Raw genomic sequence first — 20,128 nt, 5'->3', positions numbered from 1 at the left:
CTGAGAAAGAACGTTCTGTGAGCCTTTACTGTATGCCAGTGTGGAAGACTCTGTGGCCCTTATTTCATCTTCATTTGGTGAGGGTAGGACCTCCAGGCGTCCTATTGTACAGATGAGGAAAACAAGGCTCAGAGAAAGCGCATCACTAGCTCGCCAGGGAGGCACGCCCCAGCCAGGCTGGCACCGTCGGTCCCCGGGCCCTGCAGGGCAGGAGGCACAGATGACGTGGTGCTGGGCCCAGGTGGCTCATCACTGGTCTTCCTCCGTGCCAGTAAGCGCCCAGTGCTTCACAGGTGAAACAGTTCATGCTCATAGCACGTAGACACTGCTGTTAGCCCATTTCACAGATGGAGAAACAGAGGCACCGAGAGATGGAGGGACTTGCCTTAGGTGACAGAGCTAAGAGTTCTGGGACAGCCTTGTTTTTCTGCCCATCTTTATCTTACGAGGCTAGCTGTGTAACAGGAACTTTCTGGAAAGGTGGGCAGGGGAACAGTGAGGATGAGTCAGGTCACTGAGCTCTTGGAAGGTGGAAACACTCTTTCGTCACACTGGGAGCTGATTCTGGGAGTGATTCTGGCTCCCGAGGCCCTCTGGGAGTGAGGTGGAGGGTGGGTCAGGGGTCCCTGAGGAGTGGGGAATGCCGTCGGGCGCCCAGGAGGCTCAGCGCTGGTCCACCCCCAGGAAAGATGCTGATCCTGGGCTCCATGTTCCACCTGGCTGAGCCCGTGCTCACCATCGCCGCCGCCCTCAGCGTCCAGACGCCCTTCACCCGCAGCGCCCAGAGCAACCCCGAGTGCGCGGCGACGCGGCGGCCCCTGGAGAGTGACCAGGGTGACCCCTTCACACTCTTGAACGTCTTTAATACCTGGGTGCAGGTGAGCTCGGCAGTGCCCTTCCTCTGCCCCAGCCGCCTGGCTGTCGTTCTCACGGAGTCCGGGCTTTGCACCCCACCTCCACCCCAGGGAGGACCCCTGAGGCCACCGCGGACGGGGCCTGTCTGGGGAGAATCTCGAATCCACTTTTCATGGGACGAGCACATGCTGAGGGGAGCCTGGGGTCTCTAAGCACTGACTAAAGCCAGCACTGTCTGGCTTTTCAGATGCCTTAGGGGGTATCTGTGTGTTGAACACATGTTCCCTGACCAGGCCTGGTCCTGTCCTGAGCTGTGCTAGGGACCCGGTGATGACTAAACTTACCTGGCCCTGCCCTCCTGGACTCCCAGTCCAGCACAGAGAGGCAGATTGTCCCTGGTCAGTGACCACCCAGAATGGGCTGCAGTGGGGAGTCCAGGGGCCTCTGAGAGCCCCAGAGGGCTGTCTGACCCTGTGTAGTCTGGGAGGACTTCCTGTAGGAGGAGGCATTGGGCTGAGAAGAAGGAGAGCAGGTGTCGCTGAGGGAGGGCTCCCGCCAGCCTCACATCTTTCCAGTGGCTGGTGTTGCGGCTTGTCTGGGTGGTGGGTCGGCACCCCCCACCCCTTTCCTCAGCTGGTCAGGCCCTGACCTCCTGGGGTCTGGACCTCCACTCAGGTGAAATCTGAACGGGGCAGAAACTCACGCAAGTGGTGCCGCCACCGGGGCATCGAGGAGCACCGGCTATACGAGATGGCCAACCTGCGGCGCCAGTTCAAGGTGAGGTCTGGGAGAAGGGGTGGGGGCTGGCCCCCCGGGGAAGGCAGCCAGGAACAGACTTGGGACATGGGTGTGGGAGGAGGTAGAGGGAGAGTATGCGTGAACACTCTCCACAGCGTGGCATCTCTTCTTCTCTGACAGCATCGTCAGATCCCCTCCCCACACCCACCTCCCCCACCATCACATGGCTAGTGTGGGGTGGGGCCAGGGCAAAGAGGTGAAAATCGAGGAGGGCTTCCTGGAGGGGTGGACAAGGTCTGCCGTCACGAGTCACATCCTCACAAAAAACCTTGTTCTCAAGCTGGGGTGCTGAGGTGGCCACGCAGGCCGCGTGCTGGGAGGTGTGGAGCACGGGCTCTAGGGTGGGTGGGCTTTCGGGTGGGTGGGCTTCCCTAGTGGTGTTTGGAGGCACCATCAGGAGCGGGACACCTCAGCACTGAGTCTGAGCTCTGCCGCTTGCTAGCAGTTCAACCACGGGCAAGTTACTGGGCCTCTCAGGGCCTCAGCTTCTCCCTCAGAAAATGGGGAAGCAAAAAATAGCCCTACCTCCAGCATTCCTGTGAGGACTAAATGAGTTAAAACGTTGCAGATTTTCTTTATGTCTACTTTATTCATTTATTTGGGCTGTGCTGGGTCTTCCTTGCTGAGTGCGGGCTTTCTCTAGTTGCTGCGAGCGGGGCTGCTCTCTAGTTGTGGTGCTCGGGCCTCTCACTGCCGTGGCTTCACTTGTGCAGCACAGGCTCTCGGGTGGGTGGGCTTCAGGAGCTGTGGCGCTGGACTTAGTTACTCTGCAGCGTGTGGGATCTTCCCGGACCAGGGAGCGAGCTGATGTCCCCTGCATTGCTCCGTGGATTTGTAACCACTGGACCACCAGGGAAGCCCTGCAATTTTTATTGTTATTATTAAGATGCGGTTCTGCAGGTGGTTTGTGTCCTTAATATTCCATGGGCATCTTTCCCTTCGAGCACAAAAAAGCTCTGGTGCTGGCGAATTCTAGCCCCCTGTTGTGTGGCATGCCACGGAATGAAAATAAAACAGCCTCTGAGGTAGCCGTTCTCCTTGGCTGCAGACCTCAGTGCGCAGTCACCACCAAGGCCTCCCGTGCGTTAATGGGTCCCCACGTTCACACATCCCCTTCGTACTTGACATCATCTCTCAACGTCTCTGACTTTCTAAAGAGTGGTGGTTCAACCTTTGTTGGGCCCCAGATGCTGAGGAACAGGTAAGTGGGGGTGCTTTTCCTTCTCTCACTCTCTGTGTCCCATCAGATATCCTGTCTCTTCTCATTGGTTGGGGCTCAATGGGAAACAGAGGGTCAATCCAGTAGGGTCCCTGGGAGGCTGTTTCTGGAGGCGTGGGCAGGAGGTCTCTCAGGGGCGTTGGAATCACGGGGACGGTCCATGATTTCTAGATTCCACACCCCACTGCCCCCCACCCCCACCTCGGAGATTCTGATTCAGTCATTCTGGGTGGGGCGCAGGTCTTGGCATTTCTTTTTTTAAGTAATTTTATTTATTTATTTATTTTTGACTGTGCAGGGTCTTCGTTGCCGCGTGGGCTTTTCTCCAGTTGTGGCGAGTGGGGGCTGCTCTCTAGTTGCGGCGCGCAGACCTCTCATTGTAGTGGCTTCTCTTGCTGCAGAGCACGGGATCTAGGGTGTATGGCTCAGTAACTGAGGCTCTCGGGCTCTAGAGCGCAGGCTCAGTAGTTGTGGTGCAGAGGCTCGCTCCGAGGCATGTGGGACCTTCCCAGACCAGGGATCGGACCTGAGTCGCTTGTTTTGGCAGCCGGGTTCTTTGCCACTGAGCCACCAGGGAAGCCCCAGTATTTGTGACAACTTTCCAGATGATCCCAGATGCTGCTGCTGCTACTGGCCAAAGTACCACACTCCGAGAAGCATTTTAGTGTAGGAACCTCATGGGGCTGGTGCAGGCCTGGAGGGGCAGGTGGGCATGTAACCAGAGCCCGGGGACAGCTGGGTGGAGAGGGTGTGTGACCTGAGCCCCCAGGGAGGACCCTGAATGGTAATGGTCACCCAGCCTGGTCTCCTCCCTCCTGTCCCTCGGCCTGGGTGTTCCGTTGGCCAGCAACGAAGACAGTTCTCTTTTCTAGAACAGTTACGTGCCCAGCACCATGTAAAGAGTTGTTGTCTTTGGTTCCCTGACCAGGGATTGAATTTGGGCCCTGGCAGTGAAAGTGCCAAGTCCTAGGACCACCAAGGAATTCCCAGAGAGTGGTTCTCATATAGCCCCTTTCAGCCCCAGCTGGGAGTTCCCAGGAGTGTCCCCGTTTGTCATTTGAGGACAATGGTGGCTCTAAGGGTGAGGTCACGTGCCAGCCAGCTGCAGGCCCCCAACAGGAAAGTGCATCTGGGCCCAGAGTGCACCTGACCGTGTCCCTCACTCGGGCTCTATCTGCTCCCAGGAGCTGTTGGAGGACCATGGGCTGCTGGCCGGGGCCCAGGCCCCGCAGCCGGGAGACAGCTATAGTCGGCTGCAGCAGCGGCGGGAGCGCCAGGCGCTCTACCAGCTGAAGCGCCGGCACGAGGAGGGCGTGGGGCGCAAGCGCAAAGTGCTGCGAGTCCAGGACGACCAGGACGGCTGGTCCAGCGACGAGGACCGGGGCGGCTCAGCCTCCCGGGGGGCCGGCGACAGCGTGGACATCCAGGTAGGGCGCCATGGGGCAGTCTGGGGCCTGGGGCGGTGGGGATGGTGTTTATCAGAGCGGGGACTCCTCATCTCAGTAGGTAGGTTTCCGTGGACAGGTGTCTTCCGGACCCCTGGGATCCCCAGATTCCAGTACCAGCCCCTTGGGCAGTGGGGAGGGCCTCAGGAACCCACCTCCCCCTGTGTTCCCCCCAGGACGTGAAGTTTAAGCTCCGGCACAATCTGGAGCAGCTGCACGCGGCCGCCAGCTCGGCCCAGGCCCTGACTCGGGACCAGATGGCCCTGCTCAAGCTGGTGCTCGGCCGGGGCCTCTACCCGCAGCTCGCCGTCCCCGACCCGTTCAACAGCAGCCGGAAGGACTCGGACCAAGTGTGTCTCCTCATCTGTGTCTTGTCATCTGTCATCCCTTCCCAGCGCCTGCTCTGTGCTGGGGTTACAGCAGTGACTGAGGCAGCCCTGGCTCTGTCCTTGTGGGGTGCAGTCTAATGATGGGGGCAGGGGAGAGACTCGTGCCCAGACAGTGACCCAGAGTGGGATGGGGACCCAGGAGCTGAGGGAACAGGGGGACCTGATCAGCATGGGAAGGAATCAGGGAGGGCTTCCTGGAGGAGGGAGTTTTGCGTTGAGATGAGGAGGAGGGAACCTGGCAGCAGGAAGAGCAGGTCTGAGCCTCCGTCCCCTGGCATCCGCCTTCTACTCCTCCAGATCTTCCACACCCAGACCAAGCAGGGCGTTGTGCTGCACCCCACCTGCGTCTTCACCAACAGCCCTGAGGTGCTGCACGCGCAGGAGCAGGCGGCCAGGGGCAGCGATGGGAGCCGAGGTACCAGGAGCCCAGGCGGGGCTGGGGAGAGGCCTGCCGCTGGGGGTGTGGGGGGCACAGTGATCTTGGGGTGCTGCTTGCCGTCGGGGATTACCCCCTCTCACCTCCCACACTCCGCCTTCCCTGGCGCTGCTGACCTGAGGCTTGCAGGTCCCAAGAGCCACCCCTGGCTGGGTGGCCTTGGGCGCCCACCCCTCTCCCTGCCGAGCCTCGCCCTCCCCATGTGGTGCTGGCTGCCCGGAGCCCATCCCAAGGCCTGAGGTTTGCGCCATTAGAGCAGCGCCTTCCAGGAGAGGAGTCAAGGGAGCTCCGTGAACCTCGGGGCTTGGTCCTTCTCAGGGCGGGTGGGCCCCCAGCCCTAGTGTTCAGGCAGCTGCATTCGGTCTACCTTCCAGTGGGATCCAGGCCACAAGGTGGCCTCTGCTGAGGCTGCACTCAGGCCAGGCCGGTCTGCAGGGGGTGCCCTTCCCCGGGTGCAGGCTTCACACCTTCAGCGATGTGTGCTTTGTCTGAGCGCTGAAACACAACTCATCCTTCTCTTGTTTGTAAAGAGAGAAACACACTGCGTTAAAATGGCAAATACTAACCCCACAAGATAAAGTGTATGATTTTAAACACCAAAGATAGAATTTGAAATTTTCTCGCTAATCTTTTTCTTTGTAAAAAAAATGTATTTATTCTTTATGAAGGAGGATTGCTTTACAGTATCATGTTAGTTTCTGCCATACATCGACACGACATTTTTTTTTTAAATGTTTATTTATTTGTTTGACTGCACTGGGTCTTAGTTGAGGCATTCGAACTCTTAGTTGGGCTGTGTGAGATCCATTTCCCTGACCAGGGATCGAACCTGGGCCCCCTGTATTGGGAGCTCAGACTTTTAGCCACTGGACCACCAGGGAAGTCCCTCTAATCTTTAAGTTGTGTAAATTCCTAGTCAATTTATCCTCTTCCTATTACAGTAAGTCACCTGCATATGAACAAGTTCCGTTCCAAGAACATGTTCTTAAGTCCTGTTTGTTTATAGGTCTTAACACAGCTAGGACCCATTTAACACAATCAGTTATGTAGTACTGTAATAGGTTTATAATATGTTCTCATCTTTGAAAGTTTGCAACGTATGTTGCAAATGTTTGTATGTAGGGGACTTACTGTACATTGTTTTTCTTCTTTTTATTTATTTTTGGCTGTGCTGGGTCTTTGTTGCTGCATGGGCTTTTCTCTAGCTGTGGTGCGCAGGCTTCTCGTTGCGGCTCCCAGCCTCTAGAGTACAGGCTCAGCAGTTGTGGTGCATGGGCTTAGTAGCTCTGCGGACACGTGGGATCTTACTGGATCAGAGATCAAACCCATGTCTCCTGCCTTGGTAGGTGGATTGTTTACCCCTGAGCCACCAGAAAATCCCGTTTTTCTCCTTTTTGAAAACATTTGGGAAGTTCCAGGTATCTTTTAAGTAGAGAGACTGTGATGAACCCTCTGTGACCTTACCCAGCTGCAGCTGTCAGGATTTTCCATCCTTGTTTATTCTGTCTCCTTGATTTTTTCCCCTGTCTTTGCTGGAGCATGTTAAAGCAGGTCCCAGACATCTTACCAGTTAGTAATGATAATAAAAATCCTATTCATAAGGACTGTTATTTTGTATCACCACAGTACTGTCATCCATCAGCCCTAACAAAATTAGCAACAATTCTTAATATCACTGAATAGCCGAAATCACATTCAGCTTGGTGGAGTGTTTAAGAACATGCCACAGACATTTTATCCTTAGGCATGTTCTTTGTGTGGCTATTTGAATGGGGCTTCCCTGGTGGCTCAGATGGTAAAGAATCTACCTACAGTGCAGGAGACCCGGGTTTGATCCCTGGGTCGGGAAGATCCCCTGGAGAAGGGCATGGCTACCCACTCCAGTATTCTTGCCTGGGAAATCCCACAGACAGAGGAGCCTTGCGGGCAGCAGTCCATGGGGTCGCAAAGAGTCAGACACAACTGTAGTGACTAACACTTCACTTCACTTGAATAGTGGGAGGGGGACAGACCGCCCCTGGGGGGATTGACGGGTGTGTGTGGGGGGTGGTGGGGTGGGGAGAGGATGCTGAGCTGTCCCCTTGACCCTCTCAGATGACAGGGACAAGATGAGCAGCAAGCACCAGCTTGTCACCTTCGTCTCCCTCCTGGAGACCAACAAACCATACCTGGTGAACTGTGTCCGCATTCCCGCTCTACAGGTGGGTCCCATCCCAGCCTCCCCGCCTCCCTCCCAACTGCCGGGCGCCATGGGTGTGTTCCTCGGGGCAGGGGGCCCCCGGGGGTGGGGGTGGGCCTGGAGGAGCCATCTTCCCCCAGGCTGGCTGCTGTCTCCTTCTCCTGGTATCCATTCATTACTGGCCGAGCGCCTGCCTGGTGCCAGCGCTTGGGGAAGACACACAAGGCGGGACCCGGTCCCTGCGCCCCCGGAGCTCACATCTAGCTGGGAAGGGCGGGCAGTAGCATAAACGCAGTGCAGCACTGAATGATAAAGCAGAGCGCGAAAAGAACAGGGTAAAGGGACTGGGGAGGGGAGAGGTTCTAGCCTGGAATTAGGCCATCTGGGTGGGCCTCATTGAGAAGGTGCAGTCAGCAAAGGCCTGAAGGTGGGAGGGCTGTAGGGCTCTCTGGGGGAAGAGCGACCTAGGCAGAGGGAAGAGCAAGTGCAAAGGCCCTGGAGCACCACGTGCAGGGTGTGAACAGGGAACAGCTGGAGCAGAGTCAGGGTGGGGGAGAGAGGCTGAGGTGAGGTCAGGGTGGCAGGTGAGACCAGATCTCCCTCCTCCCCACCACCAGAGCGTTCTGAGCAGAGCTGGATCAGGGACTGACATGGGGCAGAGTCCGCGAGCCCAGCGAGGAGCCGACTGCAATCACAGGACAGGAGCGGATGGTGGTGGGGACTGAGGATGGGCTGGGTGAATGGGGGGTGCGCAGGAGCCCACGCAGGCGGGCGCCGCTCTAAGATGCCTGTCCACTGCTTCCTGTCTGCTGCCCCCTCTCTTCCAGTCCCTCCTGCTGTTCAGCCGGTCCCTGGACACCAATGGTGACTGCTCCCGCCTGGTGGCCGATGGCTGGCTGGAGCTCCAGCTCGCAGACACTGAGAGTGCTGTCCGGCTCCTGGCAGCTTCCCTGCGGCTCCGGGCCCACTGGGAAAGCGCCCTGGACCGGCAGCTGGCCCACCAGGCCCGGCGGCGGCTGGAGGACGAAGAGGAGGAGGAGGAAGCCCCTGTCAACCACAAGGAGGTGGCGGCCCTGAGCAGGGAGCTGCTGCAGTTCATGACATCCAAGGTACCCGCCTACTGTGCACCTGCCCCCTTGGCTGGAGGGGCCGTCAGCCACAGGGATGAAGGCTCCGGAGGGCCCTGGCTTCCAGCTCATCGAGACACCCACATTTGGGGGTTTTCAAACCAGAGAAGTTGATGACAGGCTCAAGGTCACACAGCTGGTAAGGGTGAACCCAAGATTTGACCCCAGGAGCCACCCCCTTAACCCCTGCAGCCCTCATTCAACAGATGTGTATTAATATCTGCTGCATCTGGGGTGCTGCTGCTGCTGCTAAGTCACTTTAGTCGTGTCTGACTCTGTGCGACCCCATAAACGGCAGCCCACCAGGCTCCGCCATCCCTGGGACTCTCCAGGCAAGAACACTGGAGTGGGTTGCCATTTTCTTCTCCAGTGCAGGAAAGTGAAAAGTGAAAGTGAAGTCGCTCAGTCATGTCTGACTCTTTGAGATCCCATGGACTGCAGCCCACCAGGCTCCTCCGTCCATGGGATTTTCCAGGCAAGAGCGCTGGAGTAGGGTGCCATTGCCTTCTCCGCATCTGGGGTGCAGATTACCCCTTGGTAGCAGTTAAGGGCATGCGAGATATGAGAGAGAAGCTGTGAGGTACATGAAAGACAGATGGGAAGAATTGGACAGAGAGCATGCTTGGAACCGAACCCCCACTTCTTTATGTGGTGTGCGGGTTGAGAATTGCTTCTGATTCTACTACACATGGATGTGGTGGGACCCAGAGGACTGGAGAAAGGGGAATGGGCTGACATGCCAGAGAAGGGGCAAGGTGGCCACACTTGAGGGTCAGACTTGAGGTCTGAATGTGTTCCCACAAGGGATGAGGAGGGAAGGGGCCTGGGGAGAGCAGGTAAGGGAGTGTTCTAGACAAGCCTTTGGTCATGAGTATCTTAAACCAGGGTGTGAGTGGCTTAAGCAATTGGCCTCCTTAACTGAAAAGTCCAGGGGTGTACTTCAGGCACAGCTGGATCCAGGTGCTCCCATTATGTCTACCTATCTCCTGTCTGCTGATAGAGTCTGTCTGCTCTATCTTCTGTCTCTCTTTGCTCAGGTTTCCTACAGCCTCCGGCGGCTCACAGGGCTGGAAGCCCAGAACCTCTATGTGGGACCCCAGACCATCACAGCTGCCCCCAGTCTCCCTGGCCTCTTTGGCAACTCTACCCCGTCCCCCCACCCCACCAAAGGGGGCTACGCAGTCACTGACTTCCTTACCTACAACTGCCTCACGGTGAGCACAGACGCGCACCTTGGCCCCTCGTCCTCCTGCCCCTGAAAGTGAGATTTTAGAGATTCCCCCTGGCACCCCCAACCCACATTCCAGCTTAGTCCAGAGATGCAGTTTCAGAAAGGGCCTGCCAGCCCTGAGGGCTTCTGGGAAGGTCCCAGGCTGGTGGTGGGGAGTGGGGCAGGGAGCTAAGCCCTGACACAGCTGGCTGTCACAGAGCGACGCGGACCTGTACAGCGACTGTCTCCGCACTTTCTGGACCTGCCCGCACTGCGGCCTGCACATGCCCCTGACGCCCCTGGAGCGCATCGCCCATGAGAACACCTGCCCTGAGGCTCCGCAGGGCGGCCCCCCAGGTGAGGCTGGGGCGTGGCCCGGATGCCTGTGTCTGCCCAGCTGTCGGTCCAGCCTGGGGTTCTTTCCATGCATCTGGGTGTCCTCAACCCTCTGCCTGGCTGGTGGCTGGTGCCACGATGGGCTCTGTCACTGAGACCCAGAGCATGGGACACGGAGGGCCTGGAGCCACCTCATTCGCGTGTCTCTGTCTGTCTCTCTGGTCTCTGCTGCCGCCTCTCTGACCTGCCTCTGCTTTTCTGTCTCTCTGCCTGTTTCTTTTTCTCTGTTGTCCCCGAGCCGTCTCTGCCTCGGCCACATCCATCCTGTTGTAACCCAGAGGACGCCACAGTGGGCAGACCTGGGCAGAGTTGGCTCTGGTGCGTCCCACGCCACACACACGCGCTCACGGGGAGATGGCTGCGGGGCCATGTGGTCCCACTCCAGGGCTCTCTCTGTCTCTTTCAGTCTCTGTGTCTCCACTTGTGTTTTTCTCTGTCTCTCTCACCCCGTGGGGACACAGAGTAAAGACTTGCCTCTGTGTGTGTGTATTAATCAGGGAAGGCTTCCCGGAGGAGGCAGAGCTGGAGTTCTGCAGAGGCCAGGAGAGAGCCTGAGCCACAGAGATTCCTGGAATTTGGGTGGGAATGAGAGCACGTAGTGGAGCACGGCCCCCAACCCCCTTCTCCTCTCCCCTAGGGGCTGAGGAAGCTGCCCCCGAGCCCCCCCAGAAGGCATCTGCTCTGCAGAAGCCTTACCACTGCGAGGCCTGCCAGAAGGACTTTCTGTTCACGCCCACGGAAATCCTGCGGCACCGGAGGCAGCACGTGTGAACCCAGCCCATCCCGGACCAGGGCCAAGGCCAGGACTGCCGCCCTCGCCCCCAGCCTAGGCTCGGAACTGTGGTCTGGGCCCAGCCCCGAGGTGGAGGGAGCATAAATACGTGAATAAACTCTCACGGATGGACTTGGGTCTGAAAGCCTGCCCGTCCATAAAGTGCGCTTCCCAGGTGGCGCAGTGGTAAAGAACCCGCCTACCAATGCAAGAGATGCAGGAGAAGCGGGTTGGATCCCTGGGTCAGGAAGATCCCCTGGAGAAGGAAATGGCAACCCACGCCAGTATATTTGCCTGGAGAATCCCCATGGACAGAGGAGCCTGGCGGGCTACAGTCCATGGGGTCACATAGATGTGACTGAGCACATGCGCACACACATCCAGGAATCAGCAACCGTCTCTGCTGGTCCTTCCCATGGCCTGACTCTTATCCCTCCTGTTGCAGCGGCCACCTGATGTGTCCTGGGGTAGATCCCGGGAGTTGAGGCTGAGCAGGGACCTCAGACTCCAGGTCCAGGGTCTGATTGCCCCTGGCGACTGCTCTCTCTGAGTCTGTCTCATGGCCTCTGCTTTCCCTCGAACTCAGAGACCCCGGCCTGGCGCATTCACGTGTGTGGCTTTGGGAGCTGGGTGAGGGGAGGTCAGTGTTCTGTGGGCCCACGGGCTGCCTGGTCACGGGGCCCATTCTGCTGTGCTGTCCGTGGGCAGTTCTCAGCCGTCCCCTCTGGCTCCCCGACCACGTCTCCCCACGGAAGTGAAAAGGAGATGGAATGCTGTGAACAACACTGCAAGTAAATTCTACGACTCAGTTTGAAATCTGGGTGATGGCAGGATGGATGTGGTCAAGACAGAGATCATCGTGGGGTAGAGGAAAGAACAAGAGACCCAGCAAGAAAGAAACAGAAACACAAACCACCTGAGCTCCAGAAGAAATAGATAAATGGCACAGTGCTGTGTATCTGTTGGGTTGGCAAAAAAATTCATTTGGGTTTTTCATAGCAGCCTACAGAAAAACTCGAATGCACTTTTTGGCCAACTTAATACTAAGGCAATTTAATCCGTAGTTAGAGACGCAGAGGACAGGCTTGGATGGGTTCACTGGTGACCTCCAGCAGACAGGGACTGAAGGCATGACACTCAACAGCGGCTTGTTCACAGTGTGGAGGAGGACGGCTCTGGGCCAGCACTGCCCTGATGTCAGAACCAGACCCAGAACCCCTTCCTCAAGCTTTGGCAGTTCAGTCAGCCACAGATAAAAAGAACAGTACTACATCGTGGCCAGGGGGCATTTACTCGAGCGAAACAAAGTCGATTTAACATTTGAAAGGCAGTTAATATGATTCAGGGGCTTCCCTGGTGGCTCAGACGGTAAAGCGTCTACCCGCAATGTGGGAGACCCTGGTTCGATTCCTGGGTCGGGAAGATCCCCTGGAGAAGGAAATGGCAATCCACTCCAGCACTCTTGCCTGGAAAATCCCATGGACGGAGGAGCCTGATAGGCTACAGTCCATGGGGTCGCAAAGAGTCGGACACGACTGAGTGACTTCACTTTCACTTAATGATTCACCCCATTAAAAACAGAAAAGGCGTTTGACAGATTTCAACACCTCCTGGCCTTGGATAAAGCCCCTAACTTCTCTGTTCCAGCGTTCTTTTCTCTCTGACAAATGAATGCAGCCAAACTATTTTTCTCAGAAGGTTCCTTTTGATATAGAAGTCCTGGACTTAAGTTTAATAAATAAATATAAAAATAAAATTTAATAATTAGAATCATTAATAATATAATAAAAATTAAAGTGCAAGTAATAAAGTGGTAATTGAACTAAGTCAAAATTAGAAAACTGCCCTACAAAAGATACTAAGAAAAATAACAAAAATGCAAAGGCAAGTGTAGACTTGGAGAAAATACTATATATATATGACAGATATGTCATATAATTGTACATATTACATAAATATAGAAACTATGTTATACAAAAAATTCAAATCAATAAGACAACTGCTTTATAAGTGGCAAATACTGAATATAAACCCCCAAAAATAGGAAAACATGGTTAATAAGCCCATGAAAAAAGACTTGCCATCATTAGCTGTCAGGGAAACGCAATTAAAACCGCAATAAATATCTCAATAACGCTCATTAGAATGGCTAACGTAAAAAACCCAGTGCTAAGTCCGTATGTGGCACAAGCAGAGTTGCCATATGTTGCTGGTGGGAGCGTTAATTGGTAAAATGACTGGGAAAAAAATTCAAGAATCTCCTAAAATTGAACCTGGGCACGTCCTCTATGACCCGGCAGTTCCACTTGTAAACACACACTCCGCAGAAGCGCACAAGTATGTTGTGTGTTGGCAATAGCACTATTTGTAACTGGAACCCCGCCAAATGCTTCTCGACAAAAGAATAGTTAAGCAAATTCTTACAACAGAAGGGCCTAAACCACAGCTCCATGCAACCTAATGGGGGTTGGGGACGGGGCGGGGCAGCACCAACCAGGCTGCTGGAGGGGGCGCTCAAGGTTTGTTTCTTGGTCTGGGTGCTGGTGGCACAGGTAGGTTTCATTTGCTGGGAAGATTCACCAAGCCAAAGATCCATGCACTTTGCCGTATATCATGCTTCAAGAGCAGATTTTTAAAGGTTGGTGAATGAATGCCTATCAACTTTGCATTTTGAAAGATCCTGCTACAGTGAAGTTGTACAAATTCCCCTCAAAGAAGATGAAAGCACCCATTTCCCTAACAGCCTCGCCAGCACTTAATCCGGCTCAGTCTGGGTCACCTATCAGAATAGACACGTTTCCCTGGGGAACTAATGGATAGTAAGAGCCTCTGGAACTGTTAAGGAAGGCCATAGAATTCACCGTTGAGGAGCTGTGACCCCATTCTGATAGATGCTCTTACGGCCATCTCTGGGCATTTAGAGTTTCCTCCCTTCTTTCACATATTTTAAAATCTTGTAGAATGTATTTTATTTTAATTTTTGGTTGGACCGGGTCTTCCTTGCTGTGCAGTCTCTCTAGTAAGAGCAGGGGCTCCTCTTCATTGCATTGTGCCTGCTTCTCATTGCCACGGCTTCTCTTATTGCAGAGAACGGACTCCAGAGCTCAGGCTCAGTAGCTGTGACCCACAGGTTTAGTTTCTCTGTGGCATGTGGAATCTTCCCAGACCAGGGGTCAACACACGTCCCCTGCATTGGCAGGCAGATTCTTATCCACTGCGCCACCAGGGAAATCCCTATTTCTCTAGTTTCAATACCTTGAGTTGGGAAGTCATTTTCAGGGGCCATAACAGAAAAGGGATAGAGACAATAAAGGAAATGTTTTGAGGGGGTAAAGTCATCATAAAGCCAAAAGACAAGCAGCAGACTGGGAGAGGTGTTTGTAACATCTATGATGAATTGAAGCTTAAGGTCTAGAATATATAAAGAGCTGCTACAAACCAATAAGAAAATGACAAAGAACCTAGGAAGGACAGAGTCAAAAGATTTGAGTCCACACAGAAGAGGAAATAGAAATGGCCCAGAACAGTGTACAAAGATGCTAAGATTCACTCGCAATTAGGGAAAATAAGAATGATTAATTCAGTACAGCCTGTTTGGAAGGATGTTCGAGAGAATCTATCAAATGACATGTAAAAATGCCCCTTCCCTTGGACTAGTGATTCCACCTCCAGGAAGTTATCCTATAGATACACTTATGTCTGGAAATGACATATGGTCAAGGATATTCATGCCAGCTTTATTTGTAGGAGCAAAAGATGGGAAACAGCTTAAATGTCTCTCCATATGAAACTGCTTAAATATTAATAAAACCCACCCAATGTAATGGACCACTATGCAGACATGCCGAACAAAAGCAGGCTTTGTACTGACACAAAAAATATCTCTAAGTTATACTAAGTGAAAGCGAGCAAGTTACAGAACCATGTGTCAGATGATCCCATTTTTTGAAAAATGGAAACATTTTGTGTGCGTGCGTGCGTGCGTGCGTAGTCGTGTCCAACTGTTTGCGACCCCATGGCCTGCCAGGCTATGGTATTCATGGGATTCTCCAAACAAGAATACTGGAGCAGGTTGCCATTTCTTCCTCCAGGGGATCTTCTCAACCCAGGCATGAACCCACATCTATTATGTCTCCTACGTTGGTAAGGCTGATTCTTTACCCCGAGCCACCCACCCACCCGGGAAGCCCTTTGCATACGCAGAAGCCCTTTGTTTGCATTTGCTCACGTAACTGAATAGCATTACACACCAGCTGTAACAGATTCACAGCAAACTTAACTAATGGTCATCTCTGCAAAAGGGAGGGAGGGAGAGGAGGGGTGGGGAGGCAGGAAAGAGAGGTTTTCTTTTTAAATGTATTGAGGTCCAGTTTACATACAATAAAATGTCAGTTCATTTTGGCAAACACACCTGTGTAACCACCATCCCAATCAAGACAGAACATTTTCAACACTCCAGAAAGTTCCATGGTTCCTGCCTCTTATGGTCAGTGTCTCACGCCAACCTCAGCCCCAGGCTGATCTTTTCTCTGTCACCATTTATTAGATTTCTCTTTTCTAGAATTTCACATAAATGGAGTCATACAGCATGTCCTTTTTGTGGTATTCCATTGTCTGAATATGCCACAGCCTCTTCATTCTCTAAATGTTTGGGTTATTTCCAGTGGGGAGGTACTATTTATGAAATAAAGTTGCTATGAATGTTCACATGTAAGGTTTCATGTGGACCTGTTGTCATTTCCCTTGGGTAAACACTTAATGACCGAAATTGCTGCCTTAAGTAATTGCTACACTGAAGGTGAGTTATGTTTATGTTTAAAAGAAACCGCTAAACAGTGTTCCAAGTGGTTCATCCATTTACCTTCCCTCTCACAGTATGAGTGTTCCAGTAGATCCACATTGTGGTTTTTAATTTGCATTTCTCTGTTCCCTGATGACAAATGATGACGTGGGGCATCTTTTCATGTTGGATATTTGGATCACCTCTTTTGTGTAGCACCCATTTATATGTTAGATCTATTTTCTGTTGGGTTGTCTTTTTTCCCCCTCATTTGCAGAGGTTCTTTATATAGTCTGGATACAAATGCGTGTTGAATGTCTGTACTCCCAGTGTCTTTTTATTTGTGGTTTGCCTTTCTATTTTAACGATGTCTGTTGAAGAGCAGAAGTTATTCGTCTTAACATACTTCAGTTTGTCCAATCTTCCTGTACAATTAGTGTTTCTGTGTCCTGTTAAAGATATCCCACAACTATTTACTGAGCACGTATTATGTCCCGGGCTGGAGAAGGAAATGGCAACCCACTCTGGTGTTCTTGCCTGGAGAATCCCGTGGACAGGGGAGCCTGGTAGGCTGCCGTCTATGGGGTAGCACAGAGTCGGACACGACTGAAGTGGCTTAGCAGGAGCAGCAGCAGCAACTGCTCTAGCAACCTGGACGGGAAGTCTAAACTTGGCTCTTAGGAAGCTTTCCGCCGCAAACACTTGCACGCATGCGCAGACTGCGTGACGTGGTTCTGTTCTACTTGCTTCGGCTATTTCTCTAGAGGGGACTTTACTGTGATGCTAGTGCCATCCGAGGCCTCAGGACCCTTGTTCAGACCTTTTTCAAGATCCTGCATCTTATGCTTTGGTAGTTCTATATTTTTCCAAAATAGGGCGCCCCAAATCGTATGAACCTCAGGCCCCATAAAACCTGGATCTACCTCATTATGACAGAAAATTCGAAGCCACAAAGACTCTCATCAGTTGAGTGATGGCTGAGTAAATTTCGCCCTGGAGCTCTCCTTGGTTGTAGAAAAAGCAAAGTCTCCACTCAGGGTAGACTCATGGACTCAACATGGACTAGGGGACTCACCTGGTGGTCCAGTGGCTAAGACTCAGAGCTCCCAATGCAGGGGCCCTGGGTTCGATCCCTGGTCAGGGAACTAGGTCCCACGTGCAACAAACAATTATGAATTTGCATACCACAACTAAAGATCCCACGTGCCACAACTAATACTCGGTGGCACTAATACTAGCCAAAGTAAAGAAATAAAAATAAGTATTAAAAAAAAGAAAATGGACTCAGGAGCCAGATGATCTAGATTCAAATCCTAGCCCTGCTACATACTTGCTGTGCAACCTTGGACAGGTTACCCAACCTCTCTGGGCATCAGCTGTTCCATCTGCATAATGGAGGGTAATGAGAATATCTTTCTTGCTGGATTGTTTCAAAGATTAAGTGCATCTGAAAAGATTACGTGAATCCATATATGTTATATAAAACGCTTAGAACAGGACCTGGCACATAGTTAGCATTATTTGGGTGTTTGCAATCACACCAAAGTGCATGCAACTTCACCTGGAAATTGGAGAGAAATACAGATGGTTCAAAGAGCTTCCCAGGTGTCCCTAGTGGTAAAGAACCCACCTGCCAATGCAGGAGACGTAAGAGACACTGATTTGATCCCTGGGTTGGGAAGATCTCTGGAGGAGGGCATGGCCACCCACTCCAGTGTTCTCGCCTGGAGAATCCCATGGACAGAGGAGCCTGGTGGGCTACAGTCCATGGGGTCACAAAGATTTGGACATGACTGAAACGACTTAGCATGCATGCTTGGGCACAGATGGTTCAAAGGAGAGGACATTCTGCAATCGGTGCTCAAGACTTCTGACAAATGCTCTTAACTTTTGACCCAGTGCTTGTACTCTTGGGAATGTACCCTAAGGAAATGGCCAGGAGTTTGGGGAAAAGCATAAGAAAGAGGCAAGTGCAAGGCAGGTCCATCAGAGCGCTGTATAGGACAGAGGGAATCATGGTCATGGTCACGGGGGAGGGAGGCCTCTGTGTCCACTAACCCAGGGGTCAGACGCACCTGTAGTAACTGGAGTGTGTCTGTGTTTGGATGCTTTGTGCAGAAAGCATATAGGCTCTGCCTCCATTCACGATGGGACTCATCGAACTGACCTCATGCTCAAAGCCTCTTGGGTGTGGCATTCCAGAGGACTTTTTTCCCCTTCTTATCACTTTTTCCAGCTTTTCTAAATTTTATATAATGGAGAAAACTTAAAAAAAAAAGAATTTCTGCAAAAAAGAATATGCAAAGATGTTTGCTATTATGCTATTGGAAGAAAAAGACCAGAAACAGCCCAGAAGTGGAATAGGAAATAGGCTTTTTAACAATCATTAGAATGGCACACCAAACAAAGCGATATTTCACAGCTTCCAGCAAATTTAATTTAGAAAGAATTTAGAATGACCTGGAGAAATACTCATGATTAGCTACAGAGAAGAATTAAATGAAGAGGACACACGATGACACCCAGTAAAACCCTTGGGCTCACATAGAAGACTCCCAACATGTCCTCTTCTCCCAGGGTCCCCCCTACACACACACACACACACACACACACACACTCACAACTGCTTTGGCCAAGGTCAGTGGTGACCTCAGTGGTTAGTCTTTGGTCTTCATCTAGGTTGTCCTCATCTTAATAATAATCAGCAGCCAATGGCTCACTCCTTTTTTCCCAGGACTAACCTCCTTTTCGGAGAAGGCAATGGCACCCCACTCCAGTACTCTTGCCTGGAAAATCCATGGAGGAGGAGCCTGGTGGGCTGCAGTCCATGAGGTTGCTAAAAGTTGGACATGACTGAGTGACTTCATTTTCACTTTTCACTTTCATGCATTGGAGAAGGAAATGGCAACCCACTCCAGTGTTCTTGCCTGGAGAATCCCAGGGACGGGGGAGCCTGGTGGGCTGCTGTCTATGGGGTCGCACAGAGTCGGACACGACTGAAGCGACTTGGCAGCAGCAGTAGCAGCAACCTCCTTTTCCCACCCCCAATGCCAAAGCAAACATCTTCTATAGGATCAAGTGCGTTCTGCCATTTCCCTGCCTGCCACTAGCCAAGGGTTCAGCACTTTATCTTCAGGTGCCATGTAGAAATTGGGTGGTGCTCTCACTTCTAAAAAGTCTGGCCCTGGGACTTCCCTGGTGGTACAGTAGTGAACACTCCACACTCCCAGCACAGGGGACCTGGGCTCAATCCCTGATTGGGGAGCTAGATCGCACATGCTGCAATTAGACAAGGCTGTGCATCACAAAAAAAAGATTGGCCCTATTTCCCCAGATCCTTTCCCCACGTCCCTGCCCTGGCCTATCACCCCCGAAACCTACAGGAGAAGCATGTCCTTGCCCAACTTCTGCTGATTTGCTGGCAATCTTTGGCATTTCTTGGCTTGTATCTACACCACTGCAGTCCTCCGTCTTCACGTGACTGTCTTTTCCTTCTGGAGTGTCTGTCCGTGTCCAAATGTTCCCTTTTAATAAGCAACATTTTTATAAGGAACATATTAACAGTCATGTTGGATTAAGGCCCACCCCCCATGACCTCATCTGAACTTGACCATCTGCTAAGACTCTCTTTCTAAATGAGGTCACGTTCACAGGTGAGGATTTCAGTGTATCTCTTTGGGGGACAGAATTCCACTCATAACACCCCCCAGTCCACTTTCCACGTGGCAGTCTGAGGGGCAAAGCGCAAACCCAATTCTGTGCTTTCTCCACTCTACATTCTTCCAAGACAATGGCATATTATCAGCCATGAGCCGGAGGAACCTTGAAAATACTATGCTGAGTGAAAGAAGGGAGACTCAAAAGCCTTCATGTAGTATAATTTCATGTATAATCAAAAGATTCACATTTATTATATTTTGCTTAATAAGAAATGTCCAGAATAGGCAAATCCATAGAGTCAGAGAAGGGATCGGTGGTTGACTGGGACTGGGCGTTGGGATGGGGAATCAAAAGTGAGTGCTAAGTGGTTGAGAGTTTATTTAGGGAGTGATGAAAATGTTCTAGAATCGACTGTGGTGAGGGAAGCACAACTCTATGAAGACACCAAAGGCACTGAACTATACACTTTCAATCGGTGAATTTTATAGCATGTGAATTATATCTCATTAAAGCCACCCAGGTGGCGCTAGTGGTAAAGAACCCGCCTGCCAATGCAGGAGACATAAGAAACGTGGATTCGAGCCCTGGGTCGGAGAGATCCCCTGGAAAAGGGCATGGCAATCCACTCTGGTATTCTTGCCTGGAGAATCCCATGGACAGAGGAGCCTGGTGGGCTACAGTTCGTAGGGTCGCAAAGAGTCGGACACGATTGAAGCGACTTAGCAGGCACAAGTCTGCTATCTTTCTGGCTCCCCAGCGCCCTCTGGAGGAAGCCCGGGCTCATTGCCTGGTCCTACATTCTAGTGCGTTCGCGCAGGACGACCCCACACTGCTGTGGACACGAAACTCACAAGAGGCTACA

The 20,128-nt window shown here is 52.4% G+C and overlaps 1 protein-coding gene across 3 annotated transcripts in view; it reads left to right on the top strand.

Moving 5' to 3' along the window:
* The window catches only part of DHX34 (DExH-box helicase 34), a 31,433-nt gene extending 15,893 nt beyond the window's left edge, over window positions 1-15,540 (top strand). For 2 of the 3 annotated variants that reach the window (XM_005900927.3, XM_070387431.1), the window contains exons 8-17: window positions 685-878; window positions 1,531-1,632; window positions 4,057-4,299; window positions 4,494-4,667; window positions 5,004-5,121; window positions 7,237-7,343; window positions 8,149-8,430; window positions 9,486-9,662; window positions 9,877-10,015; window positions 10,692-15,540. In XM_005900927.3, coding sequence (XP_005900989.2) covers window positions 685-878; window positions 1,531-1,632; window positions 4,057-4,299; window positions 4,494-4,667; window positions 5,004-5,121; window positions 7,237-7,343; window positions 8,149-8,430; window positions 9,486-9,662; window positions 9,877-10,015; window positions 10,692-10,825 — 1,670 coding nt within the window. In that variant the 3' untranslated portion in view covers window positions 10,826-15,540. The remainder of the gene's footprint in view (window positions 1-684; window positions 879-1,530; window positions 1,633-4,056; window positions 4,300-4,493; window positions 4,668-5,003; window positions 5,122-7,236; window positions 7,344-8,148; window positions 8,431-9,485; window positions 9,663-9,876; window positions 10,016-10,691) is intronic. The other variant, XM_070387432.1, reaches the window with a different exon arrangement.
* Window positions 15,541-20,128: the final 4,588 nt, after the last annotated feature.

This window comes from Bos mutus, chromosome 18, assembly GCF_027580195.1.
Source record: "Bos mutus isolate GX-2022 chromosome 18, NWIPB_WYAK_1.1, whole genome shotgun sequence".
In the NCBI taxonomy this organism is placed as follows: domain Eukaryota; kingdom Metazoa; phylum Chordata; class Mammalia; order Artiodactyla; family Bovidae; genus Bos; species Bos mutus.
The sequence above is the reverse complement of the archived record's forward strand: the minus strand, read 5'-3'. Positions and strand labels throughout refer to the sequence as shown.